At 36.1% G+C, this 18,140-nt stretch overlaps 1 protein-coding gene across 1 annotated transcript in view; it reads left to right on the top strand.

The window, feature by feature from the left end:
• Positions 1-18,140, top strand: part of Lrp4 (LDL receptor related protein 4) — a 1,066,574-nt gene that overhangs the window by 864,982 nt on the left and 183,452 nt on the right. The window contains exon 18 of the mRNA XM_085821440.1: positions 5,610-5,811. Coding sequence (XP_085677566.1) covers positions 5,610-5,811 — 202 coding nt within the window. The remainder of the gene's footprint in view (positions 1-5,609; positions 5,812-18,140) is intronic.

Here is an 18,140-nt window from a genome sequence, read left to right as displayed (position 1 = left end):
TGATATGCATAAGCTAATCTGTTGAACGTTAATAAATCATTATATCCTATATGACCTATTCATAAACCTTCATACATTAGATCACGAAATGAATTGTTACATGCACCAAAACTTGACTGGCCTTCAGTAAAAATAGAAATTCCTTATTACGGTGGTGTAGGTCTATGAAAACAGCTTGTTTCAGAAACATCTTAAAAGAAGTTGGAACGCCAATCAGGTTAGCTTGATTCCATCCGAAATCCACTTAAAATGTTATTAGCATGGCAAGGTAGTTAGATTTTGAACTTAATTTAAGACGATACGCTAGCTGAAGACCACTCCATTCTTAAAAAATTGATAACAGCGAAGTCGTTAAATCATCATGTAAAATCATCATGTAAAATCATCATGTAAAAATAGCTATGATAAAAAAAAACTATTAAATTCAGAAAAGGAAAAGTCATTTCTTCTTTGATTGGAATACTCGAGTAAGCAATCGAACGACCAGATCGAAGCATAATTTCGAAAGAAATCTAAGCCTATGTTTAAGTTTTAAACTTATGAAGAAGATATAATGTTTGCTTTTATGCTCTGCAAATAAAGATTTTATTCATTTATACTCCACTGTTCCTATAGTTTGTGAAAAGTCTGCTAGGAGAAGTCCAAGTATTGACTCTAAGGAACTTACTCAATAATGTAAAAGGAAAAGAAAAAAAGAAATGGTCAGTCAATCGTCAAAGAAACATCTTCATTCATATCTGTGCTTCCGAGCTGTCTATGTCGCTTTTCTATTTTGTTATTTATATGGTTCTTTTCATAGAATTACAGAAAAGTGCTCTTGTAAATTATTTATGATCAAAATATTCCTGTGTTCAATGATTTCTCTTTTATTTTGAAGTACTCTAGAACATCTGTTATGGAAAATTCTTATGTATTTTTGTTGTATTTAATTAGTTCGTATTATTTTACTGTGCATAATGTATTCTTAGTTATTATATTATTTTATTGTGTTTAATGAATTTGTATTGAGCTTATTTCAAATTAATGTATAATATTTAATATTGTTAAACTTTACGGCAAAGCTCCCTTAAGTTTGGCAGAATATGTGTTACAGTTAAAAGGGCGCGGTTGTATTTCCGTTTCTCACGCGTACGCTTCTTTGGAGGTTAGAGGTCACTGTCCAGCTGCATTTTTCCCCTTTTTTCGCGGGGGATGAAAACACGTGTTTTTCTCGTTCAGAGGCGAATAGTTCTAAGGGGCGGCGATTTTTTTTGACAGAGTTATAGGTTGGAAACATTCTTCTGTTGCGTGGGAAAGAAAGAGTCTGTCATCTTGTCGAAAGTTCTGAATTTCTGAGAATTCCAGTGGCGATTTATTACCTTTCTTCTAGTTGGCGAAAGGGAGTCCAAGTTTCCTTAAGATTGGCTAAATTTTTAATTTTAGTTTTGTTTGAACCAATAGTAATTTTAAGGCGTTTCTTGGTGTGTGTAAACCGAGGTTTCTTAAGCCGTTGCACGGAAGGCAGAGGGATCTTTTCTGGACTTGAAAGAAAAAGCGATTTTTAGAGGAGACTTTTAAGAGGTTTTTTTTGGAGCCTTAGGGGTTTGCTACCTTGACGGCGGCCCCTGCGGGGCCGGCCGCGGTCAGTGAGGAGCTGAGATGGAGCGGAGGAAAAACGCGGCGGTTCTTCGGTGGTCGACCGCGGTATACAGTTAAGTTTTTATCTCCGAGATTTCTGGGTACGGAGGGTCCGAGACAGTGTGGGTGCTCGACATGTTTGACGGCGGCGATTCTTGCGGCCTATTATTTTCAATTTCGTCGCTGAGATTTCTTTTTCCCATTTGTGGAACAGTCTGAACTGCTCGTTCGTGCTGGAGTATCTATTTTGCTATCGAAAAGATAGAAATATGGAAAGTCGTCATCGCCTGAGGTCTGCTTTGGTCTTTTGTCTCCAGTTTCGACCCCCTTCTCTTATCTTCAGTGGAACTTCGAAAACGGGAAGTTGATTGAGTGAAAGTACTGCTTAACGGAGGAATTTGAAAACTTTAAACTGGAACTATGTAAAGGCTCCGGTTCCGGAAAACAACGATGAAGATTTAGCAGTTATTGTTTCGGGATTTGTAATTTGGATCGGGGCAGCTCCCTGAGTCTCTCAAAGGTGGTACGCCGATTTCGTGAGTGACTTTTTAATTTTCATTGGTGTTTTATTTTGATGCAGAATCCTTTTAAATTTGGAAATGTTTAATACTAAAGCAAGAGTCGACATGTTAAGTAGATAAAAATTGAATATTTTTACCAAATTTCTAGCTGAGAAAGTAATTTTTTATTTAATGTTTAATAGTCAGAAGTTAATTGAACTAATTGGAGGAAGTGAATCTTTGTTTTGGTGTTTAAGTGCTATGTTCAATATATTTTATTCTAAATTAGTTTTTTTTTTAATGAATTTAACCTCTTATGAGTTCCTGCTTAAAATGATTAAGAACTGTGACGTGTTTCACTATGATTTTTGTGTTAATGGAATAATGTTTAAATTGAGATTGTTATGAAAAAAAAAACTATGAGGAACTTTAAAAGATTTTGTAGGGGTAGTCTGGCCAGCTATCTTAAGTTATAATGTGTGGGAATTTTCAATAAATGTGTTTATTATCTTTAATATTGTATGTTTTTTTTTTTTTTTTTTGTGTGTATTAATTGTGGTCTACTGTAGGTCACCCATGTGATCCTAACGGAAACATGGTTTTTCAACCGAACCTGGGTAATTATATTGCGGTAGTAGGAAAAAAATCAATTTTAGTGTTGGTGACTATACGATCTGTTTACAGAATTTAATTTTGATTTTGTTGAGTAAACTTCTTAATTGTGAGTTTGTATCTTTCCCCGGTGTTTGAAGAGATCTGTGTGGTATTTGAAATGTTCAAGGTTTAAGCTTATCTCTAGATTTAAGATTGAAATTTATGTTTTTTCAGGTTGGAGATATAAATTAGTTTTCATTTAGTGAGAGATAGCCTGTTAAAGATTTTGTTGTGGATGTGCATAATTAATCGTGATTCTACCAAAACACCAGGGAGGTTATCTTTCTTTGATGTCTTTTAGATTTAAAAGTTTTGATTACTGAGTACAGAGTTTAAGAGTTAGTTTTTTTTTTTTTTTTTTTTTTTTTTTTTTTTGTCACGGTACCAAAAGGAAGTTAATTTATTTTAAAGTTAAATTTAATTTTTTTTCTACGTAACACATCCGACAAAAGGGAAATTCCAAAATAAACTTCTTTTATACTGAAATGATACTTTTATGCATTAATATTGCAAGATCTAGCTAGCACTTTTAGCTATCACAAAATGTGACTGGACCTACTTAAGTCTTAATCCTCAGGAATTCTAGTACAGGATTGAAGATGACCACAAATAGGTGTAAAAGACCCTTTTATTGAACACATAATTTACAGACGGCACGGACGGATGCTTACAAACACCGACCACCTGCGGTGCACATGAAAGGTACGTAATACTAAATTAAATGTAGGAGTAGTACGTGACTACGCAATTCAATTTAAAGCTAACAACTTCACTTAGAACTTACACCGGCAGAATAGTAATTCGGCTGCAAGAATGTTTACCGGCGAAATTTAAGGTTAACCACCATCCTCAGCTGCAAAATGATTTGCGGTTTTGTAGCTGAGGATGGTGGTTCGATAAAACCATCGAAACTAGTCCTGTGAAATTTTGAAAATATAACGCTGATTTTTGTTGTTTGACTTCTGAATTAGTATGCAAGTATGAGTTCTTGCTTTGCAAAGTGCCATGTTAGTTGTGTGTTTAAAACAGGGTAGAACTTTGCAGAACTTTGTACAACCTATAAAGCGGAATTTAAGTGTGTTCTGTATCCATTTTTCACTAATATTTCGAAAAACTACCTCTATTTTCCTACACGAAGCTTCTTCACTCTGCATAACTTGATAAGTTTCCGCCTAAAACATCGTGGACGAAACTGTGGCGGAGAAAAGAAACGAAAGGCAAAAACATCGTCAGAGAAAAGAAAGCAAAGAGAAAACATCGCAGTTCTAAAACATCTTCTTCGGAAATAAAGCTATTCAAAATCATCGCAGTTTTAAAACATCATTGTCGAAAATGTCGTGATGAAAAATAAAGCACCTACAAATCATCGCATGACGGTAATATCGCTGGTATATGTTTCAGGTTCTAAATATATATTCGCATAATGATTTGTGAGAGCTAAAACGAATAAGGAATATTTTTATCTGTATATTTTATATTTAAAATAAAAATAATGAATATTTGCTAAAAAAGCAAAAAGGAAACTAATGCATTCAAAAACTTAAAATGAGTAAAAAAATTAATGCTACGCATAATATTTAAAGGAATTTTAAACTTATATATTTAAATACTAAAGGTCATTATTAAATTTGTCTCTTTTATAAAGCTGTAATGGGAGTTTTTCGTAAAAAATATAGTCTAAAAATAGATTATGATAAGGAGGACGAGTAACTGCATGATGTTATCTATAGTAGAATTATTTACCTAATTATCAAACTGAGAAATATTACCCTTCAATTTTTTTTACTGATATTCTTTACAGACTATACATTTTATGAAAAATTCCCATACAGTTTATAAAAGAGATAACCTTTTTTAATAATAATTTTTAATAATAATTACCTTTAATAGTTAACTACATAAGTTTAAAATTCTTTTAACTATCATTCGTAGTTTAAATTTCCTATTCATTTTCAGTTTGTTAATGCTTAAATTTCTTTTTAGCAAACTTTTATTAATTAATTCAAAAATATGAAATATATATTTAAACATATTCCTCATTCCTTTGTTTTTATTTTGCTAAAACAATTTCCGGCCCATCAGCTCTTTTCAGACCATGCATTCGGTCCGCACATAATTTGAGTTTAAAACAAATGATGTAAGTATTGGATTGGATTACTTAAATTATAGTAAGGCATTCAAAAGTTGCCTATCTAAGAGGAAGGATTCCTCCAATAACGGCTTTCTAGCGCAAACTAGCTGTTATCAGCTCGTTCTCCAAGATTTGAATCTTAAACGAATTATCACTATTCAGCAACTTTACCAATCGGTCGCTTGCTAACCCGTACAGTATAAAGAAACTACTCATTGTATCTACGTATTGTCAGGAAACATTCTTACCTGGTATTGATAACACTGAATATTTAGATCCATCAAATCTGAAAGATTATACTCATTTACAAGCGTTTTGAATGAACTAATTCAGTTATCAGATCTATAACTGATAAAGAAATCCTACTTTTACGCTTAACACAAAATCTTTTTGAGCGCCAAACAAGAACAAGAAAATTTTCCCACCAAAATAGTAACTGAGTTTTGTTCAACACAGATCCATGAGGTCCATCCGCATTGCTTTTGTCTACTTCCATCGCAAACTCCACCACATACAGCAAAGCGAGCAAAACTTGAAACAGTTATCTGGAACATATTGTGTGTCTGGTTCTCTTAACAGCGCAGACCCAACAAAGGAATTCGTGGATCTATAAGTGTCATTAATCTTCTTTCACTTGTTCTCCTTATCAGGATGGTAGAGAACAGTGTCTCTTTCATTTGACTCGTTCCTGTTCTTCATCCCCTTAGATTTATGTATTGGACGGATTGGGGACAATATCCGAAAATCGAGCGTTCCGGGATGGACGGATCACAGCGGACAACGGTCATCGACCGTAACATCACGTGGCCGAATTGTCTTGCTATCGACCAAGAGAGAAAAAAACTGTATTGGACTGATGCGGGGACCAGGACAATTGAGATGAGTGACTACGATGGAAAGAATAGGCAGGTAAGTTCCAAAGTTTCAAAAGGATTTGAGATTTTAATGAAAATTAATTATAATAATTTCACTATTTTTATCCTTCACTAAAGAGAAGAGCCATTAAATCTTCTTAAATCTTTGTTAAAAGATGGAGTAGCTGAACTACGAAATCTAATAATTTAATGTAATATATTCAGTTTGGGTTTGAAAAGTGTGAAATTTTAATTAGTAGTTAATGCGTTTTAAGGTACTTCTTTACAATCTATTAACGCTTTACATGGGAGCGTTATGCATGAGTCATACATTCATAATGCTTTATGCATTTAGAAACTAGTATATCTAACACATGTAGTAAATCTTGTGGCTTGAATGGGGGTTTATAAATGCTGCAGTGTACAGCATACAACTTCCAACAGTACAGCATTTCTAGTGCATACCCAAACTATGCATAATTGATTCTTGTTAAATTCTGTCTCTGAATACATATGTCGTAAACAACCATTAGCCCAAAAGTGGCTATAGGCCTCAAAATGGGATTTTGCGTTGGTTCGCTATAAACGGCGTATCAGTTTTCAAATTATTATCACGAAGTATTATTAGTTATTTTCAAAGAAATTAAATAATGAAGAATCTGCATGTTTCTATGTATGTTCCTCACAATGTGGAAAAATGACGGTATCTAGAGCTTTCAGATTTTGACTAGCGTAATCCTCCATCCGAATAATTGCACCTGGAGTTTCGAGTTTTCAATTTCGAATTTCTTTCATAACATTTTATTTTCTATTTTGTAAAACGTTTAATGAATATTAGATTAACAAACTCAATGGTTTGAAACTGTTGGAACTGTCGCAACACTGTTGGAAATAAAACATTTTTATCTCCAGCGCACGAAACGTTTTAGCATTCTGAAAAATATAAAATATTTATCTTGCAGGATTCCTCACTGTGTAATTCTAAGTTACTGTTGGAAGTGAAGAATCTGAAGAACTTATAAGCGAATAATCGCTTGAGTTCGTGTGACAGGAAACAACAAGATAGAAGGTTCAAATAACCCTTTATTATTCCAATTAAAGTTTAGCAAAACTCCGTCTTGGAGTTGTACATTAAACCCGACACTTGGGCTTGAACTTAAGAGACTAAGAATTAAACTAAACTAATCTTAACTAAAGAGATATAGCCGAAGCTATCAAGATTCTAACAGAGTTGGCCCCTTAACGCTAACTGACTGCTGATTATAATTACAGATCATCAGAATAGAAAATCAATCAGAATTACAGCTAATCAGATTAGAAAATTAAATGATTTTCTATTCTGATTGTTGGAATCATTTTAGTTTATCAGTTTCTGCTTGCTAACAAAATCTACAATCTTCCACTATTAAATGTGTTTGTGTTGCTATTTAAAAATCTGGAGTTACTTTAATTTATAATTCTCAACATCTTCAACGAAGCCTTAAAAACATTAGTATATCGATATTTTATTTCCTTTTTTTATTTTAATAACTTACACGTAAGCATAGATGCTCTCAACATGAAATGTTTGTAGACTCATCCAATATTAGAGGAAGTGATGATTTATTAATTTCAGTTACTTTGGAGCAATTCAGGTGAAATGACTTCATTTATAAATGCTTTTACACATGTTGCCTTGTGTAAACGTGAAGTCTCAGATGATGACTTTAATGGTATTTCTTTCTACCACATTTCGGTTAAATGTTCAGTATGGATGAATAGCTCAGCGTATACGAAAAGCTTCAACTCAATTTGATTTACGCTGTTCATGTTTTCAAATAGAGTTTTATATTTTCTGGGGATAACATTTCTTGAGAGTTCTGTTTGTGTTTTAAAAAACGATTGTGCTGAAATAAATCAGTTTTATATGCCCTCATTTCACATTTATGTAGCTTGCCATAAACTTTTAACTTTTCTGGTTTCATTCTTTCTAGCCAGATCTCAAACATGGGCAATTTAAGTCAAGTATTTTGAAAGGTATTACTGAATGTTTCCACGCTACTCATAATTCCTGTGGTATAATGTAATATGCAAACCTACTTACAAATCACCAAAATATTAAGCAAAGGAATTTAGTCAATGCTGCATGATCACATCATCGACTGATAATTGAATGTATAATGAACTACTATTGCAAGACTGTCAGTTGCCAACTTTTATTTAATCTTAAATACATTATTACATATTATTCTAAATTAATATTAATACTATACCTATATTATATTCTATTCACATTATTAATTTTATGATATACTAGCAGCTTCGCTGCCCGCCTTCGTCTGGCTTTTAAATGTACCGGAAAAATGGATGAAGGGAAACCAAACATTAAATTTAAAAACTGCGTAAAATCTTACTCTATAGAACAACTTCATAAAAAAACGTTATTACGTATAATAAAATTACAATGAAATAAGCAATATCCCTTAATACAAATATTAATTATCCTAATAAATAAATTAACCAACTTCCCTTTGCAAAATCTTAAGAACTCAAATGGTATAAAGGAGGTTAAGAACTTTGTTTCCTAAAAAAGTCACTCAAAACTTTTCAATATCTTAAAATAGTGAAATGAGCAATAAATAACATAAAAGAATACAAAAAACAAACAATTCTGAAAAGCAAAGTATAATTAATGATATTTTATCTTTTATTTTCAAGAGAAAAAATTACAATGATATAAGCTATATCCCTTAATACAAAAATTAATTGCACTAATAAAAATAATTAACCAACTTTCCGTTGAAGAACAAAAATCATGCAAAACTTTTCACTATGTTACAAACAGTGAAATAAGCAAAACATAACATGAAAGAAACGAAAAAAACAACAAAATCAGCGCACATTTTACTCTATCAAAAAAATCAATAAAACTTTATCATATATATACAAAAATGACAATGAAATATGCCAATCTCTTAAAAACAGTGGCATAGAAATACGATGAAAAATTGTCGCCAAACCCATATTTCTAAAAGAATGAAACTATTTAAAATATGCGATTTCATCAAAAATCTATCACCAACAATAAGAAAGGAAAATTGTTGCCAAAATCACATTTTTAAAGATGTGAGAAGTGTACTTGGAAGCTTCATTTAATTTTTTTTTTTTTTTAAATACAAAATATTATTATTTTTCCAAAAATTCTTTTTGTAAAAGCAGTCGCAAGGATGAAAGTTTAAAGTGTCCAAAAATCAAAGAAGAATAAACTGTACATTTTTAAAAATAAACTTTTTTAGAAAAAATACCGTTGAAAAGGTGTTAAGCTCCCTTTGTTAAATAAATTCGTATTTAATCGATTTATTGGAACACGAAATTTATTTTAAGTTCGTAAAATAGCTAAGTGCCTACGTTTCATGACGATGTGAAAATGGATTGTGTAGAGTAAAATCTCGCTGTTCTATAGCCCATTATGTCTCAAAATGACGCGATTTCATCACAAAACATAAAATTAAAAAAATTCTAATTCGAATTTCGAAAAACTCGCTTCGAGGTGCACTGGCTCTTGTCTAGATGCACCTATGTACCAAATTCGTTGCGTTGGGTTTATTAGCTTACGCACAGCGCTAACGAAACACACACACACACACACACACACACACACAGACTCTTTGTTTTATTATATGTAGAGATTATACATTTTTTAAAGTAACGAAAATTAACACAACAAAATGATGGAGTAGCAAAAAATCGGCAGAATCGCATAGAAGAATTTTTATTGCAAAGGCTTGTTAAAAGTTAGCAAATTAGTGAAACATCGTATGATTTGATAGCAGTGCTTCAGGACGTTATGGCAACCCCCGGCCATATAACTTGTGAGAATGCACCCTTGCTAGCTTTCAAAGGTACGACCTTAGTGGAATAAGCCAGGCGATTTCTCGCAAAGAAGTGAAGAAACAGCACACAGGGAAAGGGCTTAAATTGCCTTTTATTTTATTAAACTCTTTAAAAAAAATGCACGTACTTCGTGCTCACAATAGCACCGAGTGCTTGCGGGTGGGAACTTAACAATAAATTAACAGTAACTTAAATGGCAAAGAGTAGCGCAGGACTACTTAAAACTAACAGACTGATTCAGCAACCTACGCAGGCAATAGGTTTTAGATAAACAGCTAGAAGGCGTATCAGCAAATCAAAAGTTGAGTATCAGAGTATCAGCTTATTATCGATCATCCTGTATTTTAAACCACTCAAATCATATCGCTATATCAAAATTAAATTACTTGTTTGCTTATTGTCATTGTTTGGCCAATTATACTTGCAGTTGTTTTTTCCTGAGCAATCTGTCATGGTGTAGCATTTTCTCTGCAAAGTTTTAATGCATGCATTTTGTATTTCTGCTTTATTATAACCTTTAAGACTTGCGCACGAATTTCCTCTTAACCGGAATCCACCAGAACGGAAACAATGATGAAAATTAAGGTTAAATCGGGAAAAAATTTATCTTTTCTACATATTCTTAAATAAACAGACTTAAACTTTTAATATTAAAAAAAAATTTTCCTTTCTGCTCACTACTATTCTTGCTTGAGGAATTTGAGAATGCCCAGATTCGAAAGAATTCAGAGAACCCTTTTAAGATTCGGATTTTAAATAATTTGAATTTAATCTTATTTCTAATTTTTTACGCAGTGCCTCTTTGTAAACGCACCAAAGTCTTAATTAATTCCATTAAATTTAATGATAATTAAACTGTATTTAATACTATGACTTCTCAATTTACTTTACTAAAATATGGTCTGCTTACGGATAGTACGCAATGCATATAATTGTAATCTTTGATCCAGTAAATATTTGTTCTCACTTATTCGAAATCTAAGCAAAGCCAGTTTGTTTTAAAGTAACACGATTTGTTTCCAACAAATTGTGAATAGGGATGAGAAGGAAGGGTTTGCTTACAATCCTGAGGTTTATCTGCTTATATTCCACAATATTTATCTTTTGGTGAATAAGTAAATTTTTCCATTGCACAGAGATGATTCACAAAGAATTTATTCTCAAGGGATATGCAGTAAACCCTAAATTTTGTGAACATTTAATGGATATATTTCGGTAGAGCATTCAGTGGTTTAGGCCTAAAAAAGCCCAATAGAATAACATGTTTTTGACGCAACATTGTTATGTCACTTCTTTGTGTTTTTTTGTGTTTCTTTAATACATTGAAGGGATTCAAAAAACCGTAAAGAGAGGCGTAAATAGTACTCCAAAGATGTGTTCTGCTGTGAAATCAAAAGCTGTGAGAATGTACTCAGTATTGTATAAGCTTACAAAAGTTCACCATCGAAAAAATGTATCCAGTCGCCAAAACGATTTCAGCCCTCACTTAGTTCGGGTAAACGGAATCCTACTTAGAACGCATTTAAAAGAAGTAGCTAAAATTCAATAGAATTAATACATTTATAAGATATTTTCTCCCTCCTTCCAGCTTGACTTCGTCGTGTAACGTTAGTACACTCTACGTGTAATCAAGCGGTCCAGGGTTCGAGGCCCGGCGAGGGCACTGCTGATTTTTCACGTACGCAGCATCAAAAAACCTAATGACTGTATAGTGGCGCCCGAACTAGAATGTGGTAGACGATAATTAATCCCCACCAGGAATTGACGACTAGCTCCCCTAATCTCCCCCCCCTTTAAAAGAGGGAGTATATAAGGTATTTCTGCCTTCTTCCGGCATGCCTTCGTGGCGTAATGGTAGCACATTCGGCACGTATCGAGAGCTCCAGATTCGTGTCCCGGTGAGGGCATTGTTCATTTTTCTCATCTCCTGCTTAAAAAAAAAAAAAAAAAAAAAAAAAAAAACTAATGACTCTACACATTAAAAGATGAGATATGAGCAGTTCTTAGATATATAATGGTAAGTTGATTCAAGAACTTATGGTATGTTTAAGAGTTAGTAAGTTATCTGAGGAAAAGAGCTGCAAGAGATAATCTTCTTATATTTGCTATAAATGTGAGACTAAGCAAATAATATGATGTTATTACTCTGCTTTTAAACGGAAATCTTGATCGCCACTTTCTCCGAGGCTAATAAAATACAACAAAATCACCAAAAAAAAATGTTTTTGCTTCCTTGAATGAGATTGGTAATATATTTAATGAAATGCTCCTGTTTCTTTTCAATGCATTATATACTCTAGTCACCTCATTCACTAACTCATCTACCAAGAGATCTCATATTGATTACTATTTACTTAAATCGCTTTTCAGTGTGATATCCATTAAAGCAATGAGTTACATTTTTTTTTTCTTTAATCAAAATCTCATTCATGGTGCTTTTCTTTTGATCTTTCAAGAACTTGACAATAGATTGCGAAAATAAAAAAATAAAAACAACACTCTTGATTGATTGACTTGTAATCCATTTAATGAAATACTCTTGTTTCTTTTCAATTCGACACATGGATACTAAAGAGGAAATTTCGAACAATCAACGAAGCATTTTCTTCGTATTTCTTCAGAAGCGAAGATGTTGAAGAAATTCTTCTTCTAGCTTCTCCTTACAAAGTGGCAAATCGACAGCACTTACCCGCCATTAAGTTTCCGTCCACCTAAATCCCCTCCCCTCTCCCAGCATTCCAAATTCCTTCCTTTAATCCAGAACTAGAAATTCGAGCCTGTGGAGGAAAGGCTTTTGCTCGATAACGCCGCCTGCGAGGTAGGATGTGTGTCAGCTGAGCTCCCTTAAAAAGCATTATTAACCGCAGAAATATCTACCCCACAGAAGAAATTTTTATTCCAAATTGTGCGCGAAGTGTTAACCTACATGTGGATACCTAAATTTTGTGTGTGCGACAAAAATTAGCGAAGTTATAAAAGTTTTTGTGAAAATTACAAAGGAATCCGTCCGCCGCACTTCAATGGTGTTTGTACTTACCAGCATAACGGTCACCTCGACGAAAACGTGCCCACGATCTACCACGTGGCGACCGGGGTAGGCCTAAGTTTTCAGTGTAACTGTAGTGCCCAAAAGTGCTTATTTTTTCAAAATTCAAAATCTCGCGATCTACTCGACATAGCTACTCCATCTGAAGAAGACTAAGGTAGGACTGTTATTCTCCTTCCATTAATATACCGCAATAGCCTGTAACTGAATTTTTTCAACATTTGATATCAGGACTTAGAATATTCTTCGACCATTCTAGCGTCTCTCTCAGTTAATATTTTGCTTATTTTGTTAAAATTCAATAACTTGGCCCTTAATTACCTTAGCGAACTGCTCTAAAGATGTTTTTAACTGTCTAATAGTTTTCTTTCTGTTTATTGCATTTATGTTTATTTCAAATTATTTTTTGCATTTGGGTATCTTTAATTACATGCACTGTTAACATTATATGTTCAAGGTATTTTAATACCAAGTGTAAATTTTACTTATTTTTGTAAAAATCAATAACTTTGACCTCATACGCCCTAGAACAACCATCTAAAAAGTTTTTTTTTTTTTTTTTTTTTTTTTTTTTTTTTTTTTTGCATAGAATTTAATGCTTGTTTAATTTACTTAAATGTTTTTCATGTATCAGTCTTATTCCATGTTCTGATTATTTACTGCCTACTGTATTGTAAATTTTCTTGCCAATATACCCTGTTTTATTTTCTTGCAAAAGCAGCACAGGGTCCGTCCTTACGGTTTGACAATTGTTTAATTTTGTATTAATTTTTAGCTTTTAGTTATTTCTGATTGCTTAATCAACCTTTTTAACTAACATTTATTGGTTATAAGTGCCTCTAGTGTGTTTTTCGATAATTATTATCTGGTTCTGTTTATTAATTTGTATTAATTATTACATTTATTTTGTTTGATCTTGTGTTTTCTCATTTGAATGCAGTATAATATGGAACCCTCTTAAGATCCTTATTTGCATTATAATGTGCTAAAATATTATATTGTAATTGCATTAATTGTAATATTTATCGGACTCTTCACCATAGTGTATTCACCATACGGCTGTTCACACGTTTTTAAAAGGTCATTCTGTTAAATGTAAATAATGCAGCTACAGTGAGCTCATATTACGTGCCACTACTATTACCTTTCAGTGACAATTTTAGAGTGCAACATTAAATTTATCTTAGATCATCACCCCAAGTTCAACTCACCACTATTAGCGATTTAGCCTCAGCACACCAAATAGTGCGCACAGTATTACACGGAATATCATGTCTCGTGCTTCAGTTATTCCAGCTGATAGTGATTCCACCTCTACATCGCATACCATAATAGACGCCTCAGCACTACTTACATCGGACCTGACCCACGTGGAGAAAGTCACCATCCTATACAAGGATATCAGGCAGGTAGCGACTACGACAAATCGAGGCGCCAAATTCCTTCTGTCAACAGATCTTCGAGGGCGCCTACTAGATTCACTGGCTGCACTCCAAACGCTGGCCCTAGAGGGTCCGGAATTCACGGTTAAACCTGCAAAAGTTGACACAGGAGTAAACACTTCAACAGTGTTCTGCTGCGAAATTTCTCATACACAGCAACTAGCGTCAACTGCTCAGCAGCCACACGATCCCCATACTCCAACACCACCACCAGCAATCACATATCCGACATTTGCGGAGATTGCCCGGAAAACTAAAAAACCGTGCCTGTACATACGCCCAAAAACAGACATTACAGACGCAGAGCTAAAAGAACAGCTCAACGCCAAATTGCCTCTCTCCAAGTTAAAAGTCGGCGTTGAAAGAGTAACAAAGAGCAACAAAGGCGGCTTTGAAGTAGTCTGCAAATCCAAAGAAGATGTCGCAGCCCTTGAACAGCAGATCAAGCAGACAGAAATCCCTGCGGACATCAGCAGGCCAAAAATGCGTAAGCCCAGGTTCGCGGTACATGACTTGCCCGAAGCAGCAAATCCCGAAGACGTACTTGCAGAAATTAGCGGTGCCTCAAATATGCCCAGCCCCACCTTCAGGACTCTCCACCGACTCCAAGAGCGCCGCAAGAGCAGGGTCAAGTGGATATTTGAATGTGAGCCCGCAAGCTTTGAGGCCATCATGCGTCAGAGAAAAATCTTCCTTGGCTGGCAGGCCCACCGAATCACTGAGCATATTGGCATCAAGCGATGCTACAGATGCCAGCAGTTCGGACACACACAGGCCGACTGCAAAAGCCGCAAGCAATTCTGCTCCTTCTGCGCAAACAATCACGGAGTTAGAGAATGCAACACTCAGATGCCACAATGCATCAACTGTAGAGAAGCTAACTACCGCTACGGGGACAGATACAACATTCACCACCCAGCGTACCATTCAGACTGCCCGCAATACCAGCGAAACGTGCAGAACATCCGTAACAATACGGAATACTAACAATAAGACAATGGCAAATACTACAAGAAGCAGACAGAATCAGCAACCCCCAAATGTACAGCATAACAATACACAGTTGGACATCAACAGTACGCAATCGCGCAGACAGGACGCAATACAATGTTTGCAGATAAATCTGCAACGCGCTCGTGCAGCAACGGCACAGGCAGCCATATACACCACCACAGAACAGATCGACTTCCTACTAGGACAAGAACCTTATTGTTTACATGGCAAAGCTGTGGGCTACCCCCTACAGTGGACTGTTTTCCAAAAGGAAGATACCAACGAGCCGCCAAGAGCCATTATAGTAAATTGCAACCCTATGTGGACCCCCACTGTAATCATTGCGGAAAGGGACATAGTGGCCATCCTGCTAGAGGTGCACAATCTGACAGCAATCATAGTCTCCGTGTACTCTCCGCCAAAGGCAGATATCGAAAACAGTATCTTGCAAATGCAACAACTGATGCGAGAGCAAAAAATAGACAACGTGTTGATTGCGGGAGACTTTAACTGTCATAGTACAACATGGGGATATGCTACCACAGAGCCAAAGGGACGTACCCTGGAGGATTTTATTTCAAGCAACAACCTGATCTTGCATAACCAGCAAGATGCGCCACCGACTTTTGATCGCGTCCACTCAAGAGGGTGGCCGGACCTTACAGTCTCGACCCTTCAAATGGCACAACTAGTACAAGATTGGATGGTCGTGGAAGGCGTAAGCCTTTTCGACCACAATTACATACGATTCACCATTGCCAGAGCCACAGAAACAACTATCATCAGAAGGTACAACCTACCAGGTCGCAAGGTCAGGTCATTCGTTACAGCTATCAAATCACGCCTGGCACCCTTTAGCAATCGAATTGAGCAAGCAACCACTAGAGAGGAACTACATGTACTAACGAGTGAACTGATGTCAACCATTAGGACGACTTGTGACAACATCCTACCAGTACGAACAATACGACGGGTCACCACATTAAACTGGTGGAATAGCCAATTACGCGCGCAACAGCAAATGTGTCGTGCCTTAAGACGACGGCTAAAAAGTGAGCGACGACTGAGCATCACCTTTAACACACTCACTATATATCAGAAGGAAAGGGCCCAATACAAAAAAATGATCATTACCGCCAAACTGGACAGCTGGAGAAAGTTCTGTACAGAAACTACAAATACCTACGGCATACATCACAAGATAGTGGCGGGAAAGCTGTTCAAACAGGCCTCCTTTCATCTCCTGCCAATACCTAACACCAATGAACACCTTACTGAAGCTACATTTACAGAAGTGCTCAACACGGTCTTTACGAAGGACGATCCTACAGATGACACAACGACACAAGCAACCATGCGTAACCAAACCCTGGCTACAGATGCCATGAACGATGCTCTTTTCACAAATCAAGAAATCCTACATGTCCTGCGAAAGCTACCGCAAAAGAAAGCACCGGGGCCAGACGGAATAAACTATCGAATAGTTAAGATCGCAATACGGTCGCACGTCAACCTCTTCCGTACCCTTTTCAACAAACTGCTTTCCACTGGCACATTCCCCAGGTGCTTCAAAATTGGTCAAGTTCTTCTTTTCCTCAAAAAGAATAAAGACCCAAAAAGAGCGGACTCCTATCGTCCAATATGCCTACTATCAGCGCTTGGTAAGACATTTGAAAAGTTACTCATGAACAGACTGCGACACCACCTGCATACTACCAAATACTTAAGTGGAAACCAATACGGATTTAGAGCAGGAAGATCAACAATCCACGCACTCATGGAAGTCAAGGAGAGCATTTTAGAGAACAAATTTACCGGCCACCACACAGCATTCATATCATTAGATCTAAAGAGTGCCTTTGACACTCTGTGGTGGCCGGCCATACAACATGCCCTGAGAGAAGCAAAATGTCCACGGAATATTTACCACACCCTGGAGTGTTACCTTTCAGAGCGAAAATTGATTCTACCGCATAACAGCGGTGTCATCCAGCAAGACCAAACCCAAGGATGTCCGCAAGGTTCCTGCGCAGGGCCGTTTCTATGGAACGTAACGTACAACATCATACTCACACAGCCGTGGCCGGAACACACAAAAATAATTGCATACGCGGACGATACAGCTCTAATTGTGAAAGGAAACACCAGGGAACAGCTGCAAGCAAATTCCCAGGAATCCTGCAACCTCTTCCAGGAGCGATGCACAGCAATAAAACTCCAAATAGCTGAAACAAAATCTCAAATACTGCTGATTCCTAAAAAAGGGGGCACACTCGCACGCCAACCAAGAATAACGCTCAACGGCCAAAGACTCCGCATTAAGCGAGAACTAAAGTACCTGGGCATAACTTTTGATGATAAACTAAATTGGATCCCTCACGTGCTGGAGCTTAGGAAACGAACAGCACAGATTGCCATCAAGCTCAAGTTGATGAATGGTTACAGATGGGGACTTAACCCCCATTTACTCAAGACCCTGTATATGACAGTCACTGAGAAAATAGTAACATATGGAGCTGCAATATGGGCCTCTCCGATGCAAGGACGCAAAATAAAATATCTACAGAGTATACAAAGGCCGTTTCTGCTCAACATTACTAAAGCTTTTAGAACATCTCCAACGAATGCACTCAATGTCCTGGCCGGATTGCCCCCTCTTTACATAAATGTGGAAAAAGAGGCAGCCTACCAATTGGTGAAGCAGCTTAGCCGCCCTGCGGTGTTTGGTGACCATACTTTTACGGCAGATAACCTAGAACGGGAGTCCAATCGCCTCCACACACACCCGTCGACGCAAGGCCAAGGCGTGCACATTAATATTAAGCAAAACACAAGAGCTACGGACAATGATATCGTATTCTACACAGATGGCTCAAAAACTGACGAGAATGTTGGCTGTGCATACATCGCATTTCGGCAACAGCAACCAATACGCCAATGGAAAGGACACTTGGAATCCAGAAACAGTGTTTTTCAAAGCGAAGCCGCAGCCATTTATCACGAAATAAACACTATTACCCAATATCGACA

The sequence above is a fragment of the Stegodyphus dumicola genome, chromosome 7 (assembly GCF_044657685.1).
Source record: "Stegodyphus dumicola isolate Sdum_Otavi_A_Nest chromosome 7, ASM4465768v1".
Lineage (NCBI taxonomy): Eukaryota > Metazoa > Arthropoda > Arachnida > Araneae > Eresidae > Stegodyphus > Stegodyphus dumicola.
The sequence above is the reverse complement of the archived record's forward strand: the minus strand, read 5'-3'. Positions and strand labels throughout refer to the sequence as shown.